This window comes from Symphodus melops, assembly GCF_947650265.1.
Source record: "Symphodus melops genome assembly, chromosome: 6".
Classification (NCBI taxonomy): domain Eukaryota; kingdom Metazoa; phylum Chordata; class Actinopteri; order Labriformes; family Labridae; genus Symphodus; species Symphodus melops.
Genome location: NC_136696.1, coordinates 15,572,745 through 15,584,028, shown reverse-complemented (window position 1 = coordinate 15,584,028; position 11,284 = coordinate 15,572,745). Strand labels below are relative to the sequence as shown.

The window sequence follows — 11,284 nt, the reverse complement described above, 5'->3', positions numbered from 1 at the left end:
TATTAATAAACTTTCTAAAACGTATTGCATGGTAGGCCATTTTCTTAAACGAAGTATGCCACAGTGCTTTATACTGTAAGTTCATTAATTAAGGCTATTTAAACTGTCTAATTCATTCAATTCAATTCAATTTTTTTCTTTAGTTTTCATTCATCACCCCATCTCTGATATTTCCAGCCATAACTAGCGATGAGATGTTCTGATAAATGTGATTTATGTTATGCATATGATTTCCACTGCTAACAGCCTATTGTTAGATGGGATCTGCCAGCAGCTGACACTGTGTGCTTTGCCTTCCCGTGTGAGCCTCTCTGGGACTGACTGCTGAAGCCAGCTGCTCCACTGTGCCTCTCCGTGTCAACACATTTATTACAGACATGTAAACTGCACACTTCAATAAGTCGCGAGTCAATGACTTTATCTTAATAGTGTACGTGCTTCTATTCCCCTTCCTTCTCTCATTGGAGCTGTTGGGCTGTAAAAAACGTAAAGTTAAATAAGTGAGATATCGGAAATATAACCATTTCCCTTTTTTTTTTTGGGGGGGGGGGGGGGGGACAATGCGAAGAAAGAAGGGGTGTAGAGAAAGTCATTTCAACCTAAGGATTGCTTAGATTCATGTTTGAACACTTCAGACACACAATCAATGGCAGCAGGCTTGGAAGGGAAAACAACTAGTTGGCATAGTGTCGCCCTGAAACATGTATCCTAAACTTGGTGTACTTTTACATTCACCTGGCTGGTAATGTAAAAGTGATCTCTTTCCACCCTCTCCCCAAGCACAACCAAACATATATTAAGGCACATAGCCATATTCAGAACATCACCACATGCTGTACGAAAGAGGAACTAAAACAAAAGCTACCACTTCCTTTTGTTGGAAAATTTCAACATGTGTTCAAAAAGGCAGACAAATTCCCTTTATTAGGGCTTTTAGTGGGTTTTCGTAATTGCCATTTAGTTTTGTGTATTGACAAGTTCATGGCAAAATAAGTTTCATGTTCTACATCTTTTCAGCTCAGCAATTCATTATCGTCAGCAATCTGTACAACACTCCTCGAGAGGAACAACAGTTTGAGAGTGGGAGTGAACATACTGGTGCTTCTCTGAACACATGTCTGTAACTATGGTCACTTAGATAAAGGGATTCAATAATCAGAAATAGAAAAATTAACATTTGTATAAAAAGCAAAACATTTTCCTGCAAAAACAGCCACAAAAAAGTTCCTTATATTGATCTAGGATGCAAAGCAAATATTTCAAAGAGATGAAAAACTGTGTTTCTGGCACAGTGTCGCTGTGAGGTGATGAGTTTGATGGATTTCTGTACGTCTGTCCCAGCCATCTCATACTGTCCTTGTATCCACATTCATTCTAGAATTACAATACTGTCAACATTGTGCTGTTTAAACCATCAGTAGTAGAATTTACAAATGTACAATACACGATAGAAAGGCATACACAATTGGGTATTACAATGATACCTACAAAAAAGCATGAGAATAAAAAGTCTGTGAGATATTGTAGGTGAGGCAAGCAGAGCCACAAATGTGCATCCAGATCGAGGGACACACACCCTCCTACCATGATTAAGCACATGTCTATTTACACCGCATCATAACAAAGCTATCAAAAACAAAGGCTCCAAAAATTCTTCCTAAAAACTTTTTTTTTTCTTTTGTTTCTCTACTTACAACAATGTTGATTTTCATGTATGTACATCCCTAGAAAATAATTTTAATTGTAGTTACACACTTTCTACATTTTTTTTAAACAATACAGTCCTAGTCCACAAGGAGGGTTTTTTGTTTGTTTGTGTGTGTCTCTGTGTGTGTGAGTACATGTGTATATGTGTGTGAGAGTGTATCCAGGGTTTGTTTAAGTTGGGGAATTATGGTTGGTGCAGGAGGATGGAAATAATGTTCATGGATTGGCTAACAGTCACAGGGGCAGAGTCAGAGAGTGGACTGGATGTGTTTACAGAGAGGATGTAGTGGAGTCGACGATTTCCCTCCCATTGCACACTGTTGGGACAGGTTGGGCGCTGGCAGAAGCTTGATAAAGAAAAAAGAATAAAGGAGGGGATAATTAACCAGGAAGTGAATAAATCTGATTAATTTTCACAACAAGTTTACAATGTTAGCCACAGTTTAGAAATCATTATTATATAAAAGAATCTAAAAATAATTTATAGTGATGGATGTTCTGATGCTGACCAAGGACCAAGCACAACATAGTCTTTTACACAACGCTATGATGAGAATATTTGGCGGTTTGCGTTCACATAATGCAGCTCCTCCTGAGTAAATACATTTTTTTTGGAGATTTTTGCAAGTTTGAAAAAGCCTATTTGTTTAAAACTTTCCATCGCTTCAGCTACATTAACTAGTAGCTAGTGGTGTAAAATAAACCTGCCAGTCATTTGGAACAGCAAGGCTGAAATTACACCAAACTCTGCAATGATCTTTTTTTGAAGTTATCTGTACTTGTATTTAGTCATTTGTGCAATTTTAGCTATGTTGTAATAATAATTCATACAAGTTGAATATACATTTCCTTATTACTTGAAATATGTCACCTTTCTTGGGCCCTGCTTCTTTCTTGGTGTCTCATTGTACTGCTAAACAATGCAAATGTGACAGCAGTGTGCCATTCCCTGCTGTGCAGGAACTTTGGATTAAAACTCTGTCATTTCTTTTGTTGCCAAAGATAACACTTTTAAATATATTGAGGTCTTCATCTGGAGACCTACCTGTCTTGTGACTGATAATTATTTTTTCTGACTTCTGTGGCTGTTTAATAGGAACAAAATACAGATAGAATGAGGAAGGCCAAACACCCGGATACCTCAAAATTCTCTATCCCCCTCTAGCAAAAACGGTAACACAGTCCATGTGTTGAATACTGAGGAAAAGTAATTTGACGGAGGCGGTGAAAAAAGACCAAGAGAATACTGCTTTAAACCCTGTCTCTTTAAAAATGAGGTAACAGCATGTAACCTACCGTGGGATGCGTACGTGGTAGCAGCCCCACTGACACTGAAGCGATTGAGGTTAAGCCTGTGGCTCGTCACATTCTTCTGTGGCTGAAACATAATTATATGTACCTTGGGAGCAAACATGCAACCCAGAACCACAAAACCACTCAGGCTCACTGAGATACACATGGTGGTGGTCTGAACCTGCAGAGAAAGAAAGGGGAGACAGTAATTAGTAATCTGACATTGATGGATAAATCTAATGTGGTACAAAGTAATTGCTGTGAAGAGCTAATTTGATGATAATAATCTGTAATAATGAACAGATTTCAAAGGGACTTTTAGAGGAGTAGAAAAAAGTTCTAACTGAAATAAAAAAAGATAAATTGAAGCTTAATTCAATAAACACAAGATAAAAAATAGAGCATAAAAACACCTCAAGTAAAAAGCAATCTGTAAACATAGAGTCAGTGAGGTCTATAGAGTGTTACTCTCTATTGGCAGACAATGTTACCTTGCAACAGTCCAAAGGATAAAAACTACAGGACAAATCAATAAAAGACTTAATTAACAGGGGCCACAGGCATTTCAGTGGTAGCTTTCACTTTATTCTCTGCAATGCCACTTCTGTGTCTTACTATGAGAGGCTGAGAGATGGAAACAGAATTAATTAACATCAAATCAAAGTGAAATCATGAGAGTGTACAGCCCTGGCATCAGCACTCCTCTCATATGCCCTTTGATACAGTGCACTTTGTGTGTTTGGAGAAGTGTGTGCTAAAGGTGTGTGTGTGTGTGTACTGCATGCTCAAGATTTGTATGGATCAGGTGAACACTCACTCCCCTTTGCTATCAAATCTGGACGTGTGTCAGCAGTTTGACTGAACCGGTCTGCTTGTCATCCCAACACAGCAAAACTGGGATTTTTGATAGCAAGATTAGAAAGTGTTGAAGTTCTTACTACACCTTATCTTATGCTATGGTTACATTATTAGCGTTCTGTTGCTGTTTAAGTACGGACAAGTCCCTCGAAGAGAAGCCTCTCTTTTCTTGTCTTTATTGTAAATATGAAGCAACTCACTGTAGTCTTATTCACTGTCCCCTGTGAAACTGTTTGTCATTTGTAAATTAAGGTTTTTGTACAAATTACACAAAGGAGATATAAGGCCTTATTATTCTTTCTTGCACAGAGCCAAGTGAGCTGCTTTCACCTGTTTCAGTCATGATGTGAGATAAACCTGGTAGTTGCTTGTTGTAGACTTGAGAAATTAGAGGGGTATTCATTTTTAATTTACTCTGAGCTTGAAATATCCAAAATTGGGTATTAGGGTGGAATTAGACATGTATGAGTCATGGTAGACGATTGTAAAATGAAATTCCATTATGGTAAGTTCAATGCTCTTCAAAAGCAGACAAAAGTAGTTGTGCATGTGTGTGTGTGTGTGTGTTAAAGAAGAAGATACCCTGTAGTCACTGGATGTGACATAGAAGATGGGAAGAAATGCCAGCCAAATGATGCAGGTGGTGTACATGGTGAATCCAATAAACTTCGCCTCATTAAAGTTCTCCGGGCACTTCCTGGTCTTGAAGGCATACCTAGGGAGCAGAATAATTTCTTATTAGCTAGCAACTGTTAACTGCTGCTGTGGAAACAACTTATAAAAGCCCAAGAAAAACTGATGCATATTCTTGAAATGGATGTATGGGAATATATTAAATCAGCAACCTGTAACAAGGACTGCAACAAAAACAAAGCTGACAAAGAATCTTCTCTGACATGCTTACACAGTACACAGGATGACCAGGAGCACGTCATATCCCAGTGACAGCAGCATGCTGGAGTCGCGTACGTTACACTTGAGGATGACAGTCTGCCGTCGCTCTGGCAACGTGAAGCGCCGTGTCCCTGGAACTTCGAGCAGCAGCCAAACTGACACCATCACTAACTGGACGGAAATCAGACTTAGACAGATAAACACCTGAAAAAAGAGGGAAAGAGGTACGTGAGGTCATCCAAATCCTCCGTGTGTCAATCTGTCCATCCATCTGACTGGTGCAGATGGATTAATATGATGCTGCAATCATTCACCTGAGAGGAAGGGCTAATGAAGCGTGGCCTCACTGCTCCCGCTCCATCTTTTACCCCATTAAAAATCCTGGCGATTCTGTTGGTTTTGGTAAGGAGGGCGGAGTAGCAGACAGCAAATGACGTGCCCAGGCCGAGGCGCCGAAGGGCACAGATGGCAGGAGAGGGTTTGGCCAAGAAAAGGAAAGTCATGGCGTAGGACATGAAGACTCCTGAGAGAAGAAAGTAACAAAGCTCTCTGCCCGAGGCTTTTACCAGTGGTGTGTTGTTGTGTCTTACAAACACCCAGAATACCAGGCCGGTGCACATAAACCTGTGGACAGGGGAACGACATGCAGCCAAACAGAAATGTTCAAGCTATGTGTCCCAAGTCTACACACATACTTTATCGACAAAACACTAATATGTCCCAGCTTTGAGCAGTCCCTGTTCTGGTTTTAACCACCCAAAACAATACACTATGTTTGTGACACTGATTTGTCTATATATATGTCAATCGATGTTTCTCACCACAAGTTTAATGTCCTATACTGATTTTTCTGTTCTTGTGTCAATACATCTCAGGGTTGCTGCTGTTGCTTAGCTAGCCTCGCTTATCATACTAACAAGACCTGCTGCGTAATAACAGGTAGGCTAGCTATCATACAAACAAAGGAAGTCAGTGTTTTTCTTAGAGCTCCAGGAGAGTTACATCATTCTTGCAAAAGCATCTGGCAATGAATATGATCCATTTTGAACCAACTGTGTCCATTTTTAGATGCCAATGAATGCTAATATCCGAAGCCATATTAAAACAAGCAAATAAAAAGACTGGGTATGGACTGGAAGTAGTGCTGTTGGGACCAAACTTCAGTGAGGCAAACACTGGTGACAACAAACTTTAGACAGCTCAGGAGGGCACCTTGTGTGGCCAGTCTAGATTGATATATGTTGGTAAGGTTAAATTAAAGTATCCAGTTTTGGAGGTGAAGAAATATGGTCACCCTACACAAGGCATGGCAGTTTTATAGTATAGAGAAAGTTTTAAAAACAAGAGGTCGTTGACATTAGAAATAACAAAAGCAGTTTTACTATCACTTGTAACTTCTAGTAAATGTTTGATTGTTGAGCTGTGGCAATTTAGTATACGAGGTTAAAGTTAACTACGAGTGGGTTGAGAAATTACTTTTTGTTTTCAGTAGATTCATTTTATCATGTTAAAGTGACATGAATATACACTTGAGAGTTGTTTCACATCAGACAAAATCATCACCAAAAGACATAGAGAAATGTCAGAGAAGCACTCTTCTTGCAGTAGCATATAAACGTCCTATAGCAGGCCAGAGCTTAATTCTGACACTGCTTACTTATTGTTTTCTAAGTTTGATTGCATAGCACTTTGGTCAACTTCTTTTCAAATCTACTTTATGAATGAAATATCATTTAAAATAAGTGTCTGTAAAACCAGAAAGTGTTCGAAGCTAATTATGTGCTTCTTGGTCTTGGAAGTAAGCGTCAATTACAGTTATAGTTTAAATAAATGAGTATGCAGTTTAACCATTTTATACACTTTTACTGTGTTCCTGGTTTTAGAGAGGCTACGAAACTACAGCCTTTAAACTCTGTTACTGCTGAGTATTGCTCTTCTTAGAGATTCATGCACACTGCTTCAGCATGTTTAAAATCCAAACTTGACAGGCACACCGTGATGGTTGCTAAGCTGTGATCTGACAATCATTGCAAGTGTAGAGAGGTTTAGCTACAGTCAGCTGCTTCCCTCCAATCCAACATCCATGCAACAACACAAACACACTCTGATACACCTCTTAGGCATAGCCAGAAACCGACATCATGTTGACAACCCTTTCTCACTCACCCTACACAGGCAATTGTAATTGGACCAATGGCCCAAGCATCTTCCCACATAATATAGTCCTCAGGCAGGTCATAACAGGATGTCAGGTCTTCAGTGGGCCACTGACCAGGTGCGCAGGGTGAGCAGGTGAACTCATCAGCCAGGTATTCATGAGGCTCACAGGCTGTGCAGATCCAACAGCAGTACTCGCCTATGAGCAGCAGAGTGTGACAGTCTGAGAATTTTCAAAAGGCTTGCTATGGTGTGTTGCTTTAATAAAAAAATGGAACATTGCCTCCTACCTGCCTGCATTTTCTTCATCTCATTGCGTTCACAGGGGTCGCTGCACTGTGAGGTGGGCACCACTTCTCTAGGCCAGTGAATCAGATCGCTGCTCAGACTCAGACTCTCTGCCCATTCTCCAACTGGCACATAGCTGTAACGATCAGCAGAGCGCTGGTAGCTGAAAATGTTGTATCGGCCAATGCCATCTCCCTGGGTATCAAACTTCACAAGTGTCTCAATGCCTGGAGGAGCAAAAGGTGCTGGAGGAGACAAAGAGTGAAAAGAAAGTTAAAAGAAGAATGGAATAAGGAGATTAAAACCTAACAATTATCCTATTGATGTCTCAATAATACCCTCTTTGAAGCAACAGTCAGGACAGAGACAATAAGTTGTGGTCAGTTTAGGAGAACAGAAGAAGATAGTGAGGGACATTAAAATTGTGGTTTCATTACTGAAGACCAGCTAGTCACATAAGTAGTTGCTAAGAGGCTATAAATGTCTGGTATGCCTGGTAATATCTGTGTGTGCCAATGCCCTCCAAACCTTCCCTAGGGTCAAATAGGGACAAACACCACGTTAAATTCTGAAGTGACAAACTTTATTACCAAATGCATCATTAAAAATATGCCCATAAAATCGTATAGGCATAAATGCACATGACCGGTTCCCTGGGCAGTACTATAGCTACCCACACACATAGAATTAGCCTCTGGGTCTTTTATTTGTGAGAGCTACACTGCAGAAACTGCCAAATTGGTTTGTATACAAGATATTATGGCAGGATTACCATCTACCCTGAGGATGTGGGAACAGAAGACATTGTGAAATTGGCAGGAAGCTGAAACCATTAAAAATCAGAGAAGAAAAGCAGCTAAGGGCTGGGAAAAAGTAAGGTCTTGATGGGAAGCAGGCAATTTTAGACTTGACAGTGCTGACACGCAGTCCTTTCGACACAGACAAACTACATGTCACTCCAATAGTGCCACTTCTGTCCTTACAGCGGAGCAATCAACTGTGTGCTGCTGACATACTGTACAGGGAAAAGTGTGATACTCTGCTGTCTTCCTTGTCAAATGATGATGTGACTAGGGGAGTGTGTGGCGTAGTGTACACTGGGTTTATACAGCATCACTTCTTAATGTTAACAAGGTTCAATGTACCATTACTACTGCATTGCCTTTCGGAAATCTGTATGCCATCACGCAGGTGAACAAGTTATTCTAAACTCTTTCCCTAAACTCTAAAAACTCTGCAAAAATACAGATTGGGAATATTCTGCTGAGCAGAATACAGTAGTGTTTAAGAATGATTACACAGACACACATGCCAGTGGAAGTTTCATTAGGTTTTACTTTATAGTGAGGGTTAAGGTATTGCTTGCTTTGAGCACTGTGGGAGGCTGTGCTGACAGAACCAAAGCTTTGACCCTGCTGTTAGTGCTCATGTGTAATGGTAAATGTGTGTGTGCATATGTTTGTGTGTGTGTGTGCGTGTGCATGAAGTACTGACAAGGGCTAAAGCTGTGCTATTGTTGTTAAAGCTCAGAGTGTTCAGAGAAGAATGGTGTGTCAGACGGCAGTAGGGGGGGTTAGGGTTTATGAAATCCATAAATCACAGAGACAGCACAACCCTCTATCTCTCTCTTCCTCTCTCTCTCTCTCCCTACCTCCCTCGCCCTCCTCTTCTCTATCACAGGAAATTCTAACTGTCAAGCCATCTTTTTTGGGGCTAAATGTTTATGTGACAGCTAAATGAATAGGATTTCAATAAGAAAAAAACTGATAATATCTTCAGATGAAGACGAGTTATGAAGACATTAGACTGCAAGTTGGCAGATAAAGTCTGCTAATAAAGCTGAGCTAGATAGCTGGGCCTCCTCCTCTTCGACCTCCATGCACATTTATAGAATGACTTTACCACAACCTAATGATCACAACTGCACCTTATTAGGACCTTCGATGTGTACTGAAGATTAACAAGCTGTATATGGTAAATACATGTAATACAGACTAACAGGATTACAGTGTCAGCTAATAGACCTGTTTGAAGGGGCTATATTGTCCTTGACTTCCCTTCTACAAATCACATTGAGAGAGCAATAGAATAGACTATGAAGACGGGTGATTCCTCTCTTACCTATACCAGCGGCCTTGCTGACGTGTCAGAACGGATTATCAGAAAGTGTATAAGGGTGCAAGCTCGAGCTGGTGAAGGCCACAAAGTCTCCTCTGGTGACCATAAAGAGCTGAAACAGGCAGCTCAGTTTCTGGACTGATGGATGCCCATCTCTAGCACTGTCCTCATCCATCCATCTATCTATCTACTGTATCTGTATGTCCGTCCGTCTATCTATCTATCGTATAACTGAAAACATTGCAACACTACCTGGATAGTGAGGGGTGGACTATCTGCCATTAAAGGGATACTTCACCCATTTGCATGAAGCTTTGTATCATTAGAAACATGGTAGTAGTGTTGAATGGTCATGAATCCAGCCCTCATTTTGCCCTGAGACGAGAAAAATGTGTTTTTCTTTGCCTGGAAGTTTTCTTCATGTGATGCAATATGACGCTTTTTGCATCACATGAAGAAAACTTTCAAGCAAAGAAAAACATATTTTTCTCATCTCAGGGCAAAATGAGGGCTGGATTCATGACCATTCAACACTACTACCATGTTTCTAATGACACAAAGCTTCATGTAAATGGGTGAAGTATCCCTTTAAGATACATGCCAAGAGTTATTCTGCCCCATTACGGTTATGTCTGTCGAAGTAATAGTCCACACCGTGAGCTGGCAATCCCCTGACTCTGATGTCTAATGTCCCTTTGAGGGGTTTCAACTGGTGCTGTTCCAGCAGGTTGGTGGTGCAGCCTCTCTCCAGCCAAACAGTTTGGCATAATTTTAGTTTAGGCTGAACCCTCCATTTCACAAGTGACACAAGCACTTCATCTTTTTGCCATCCCATTCGAGAATGACTAAGCATTCATCATTTTTTTGATTCACCTACAGCAAGTGTAAAGGTCTTGATCAAATGGTGTTGAAAATTTGTTTTGTTTTTGCTGATGGAGCAAAGCATGATTTTGTTGCCCTGCTTCACTGTGCTCTTTTACTCTCCTAACTCTGTCTAGATCCACACATCCCCTCTCCTTCCTTGCAGCATCCGTCATGTGAACAGCAGCAGCCTGTCCTGCAGGGTGCAGCTGGCAGTCAACTGAGTGTTAAGGAAGCGTGGTCCTGATCCTGCGGTTGAATAGTTGCTTGGCCAGAGTTTGGCTTGTGACACAGTAAGCGGTGGTGTAATTGGCCTTCGGGAAAATATCAACCTCACAGCACCAGTCCTTGACTTCAGCATAAGCTGCATTTATAGCTTTAGTCTGTAAGTACTAGTGGATGGTCTTCTGATTGAAATGGTCCACACGTCTATAGCAAATGTCTGCCATGGTTTAGCCTGGACCTTATAGTTGGGACATCCTGTGATTTCGAGCTGTTGAGTTGACAAGCATGACATGACTTTAGAAACTTGTGTACTTCCTGGTCAATCCCAGGCTACCACACATTTGTTCTCAGTCTTTGTTTTGGCTATAACTTAATATTCCTTTTGTGTTTACATCGGCAACTGGCGTTGTGCATCCTGAGGAACGATAATACAGGAACTCTCAGCCCTATTTCCCCTATATTGGAGAGCCCAGTTATAACAGTTTGATAAGCAGGGTCAGAGGCACTCCAGTTAGCAGTCTAGTTGCAATTCCATCAGGTACTTGGAGCCTGATCCTCTGCTCAGAGTTCCTCAATTTTTCATGGCTTGAAAGCATGTGGCACTGCATGTTAAGCCACAAAGTAGATATGATTCTCCATTGTGCCACTCGGTACTGGCAGTTTGACTGTGAGGCATGACAGCAAGTAAGCTGCATTCTGTGCTCTTGGCTTAGACACAACTTTGAAGCACCATGGCTGCAGTCTCAAAGCCCACCTTTCTGTTCTTCTCAGATGCCCACATGATGGCAAGTGCTTTCTTTTAGTCTGATAGTCGTGGTGCTCTCTACCATGAGGCATAATAACTGGGATAATAAACAGCCTTTATATTCTATCACTTTTGCTC

The 11,284-nt window shown here is 40.9% G+C and overlaps 1 protein-coding gene across 3 annotated transcripts in view; it reads right to left on the bottom strand.

The window, feature by feature from the left end:
- Window positions 1–546: 546 nt before the first annotated feature.
- The window catches only part of grm3 (glutamate receptor, metabotropic 3), a 39,955-nt gene continuing 29,217 nt past the window's right edge, over window positions 547–11,284 (bottom strand). For all 3 annotated transcript variants that reach the window (XM_079347089.1, XM_079347090.1, XM_079347091.1), the window contains 7 exons: window positions 7,200–7,442; window positions 6,919–7,108; window positions 5,067–5,376; window positions 4,763–4,956; window positions 4,441–4,573; window positions 3,004–3,181; window positions 547–2,054 (listed from right to left, as the gene is read on the bottom strand). In XM_079347089.1, coding sequence (XP_079203215.1) covers window positions 1,978–2,054; window positions 3,004–3,181; window positions 4,441–4,573; window positions 4,763–4,956; window positions 5,067–5,376; window positions 6,919–7,108; window positions 7,200–7,442 — 1,325 coding nt within the window. In that variant the 3' untranslated portion in view covers window positions 547–1,977. The remainder of the gene's footprint in view (window positions 2,055–3,003; window positions 3,182–4,440; window positions 4,574–4,762; window positions 4,957–5,066; window positions 5,377–6,918; window positions 7,109–7,199; window positions 7,443–11,284) is intronic.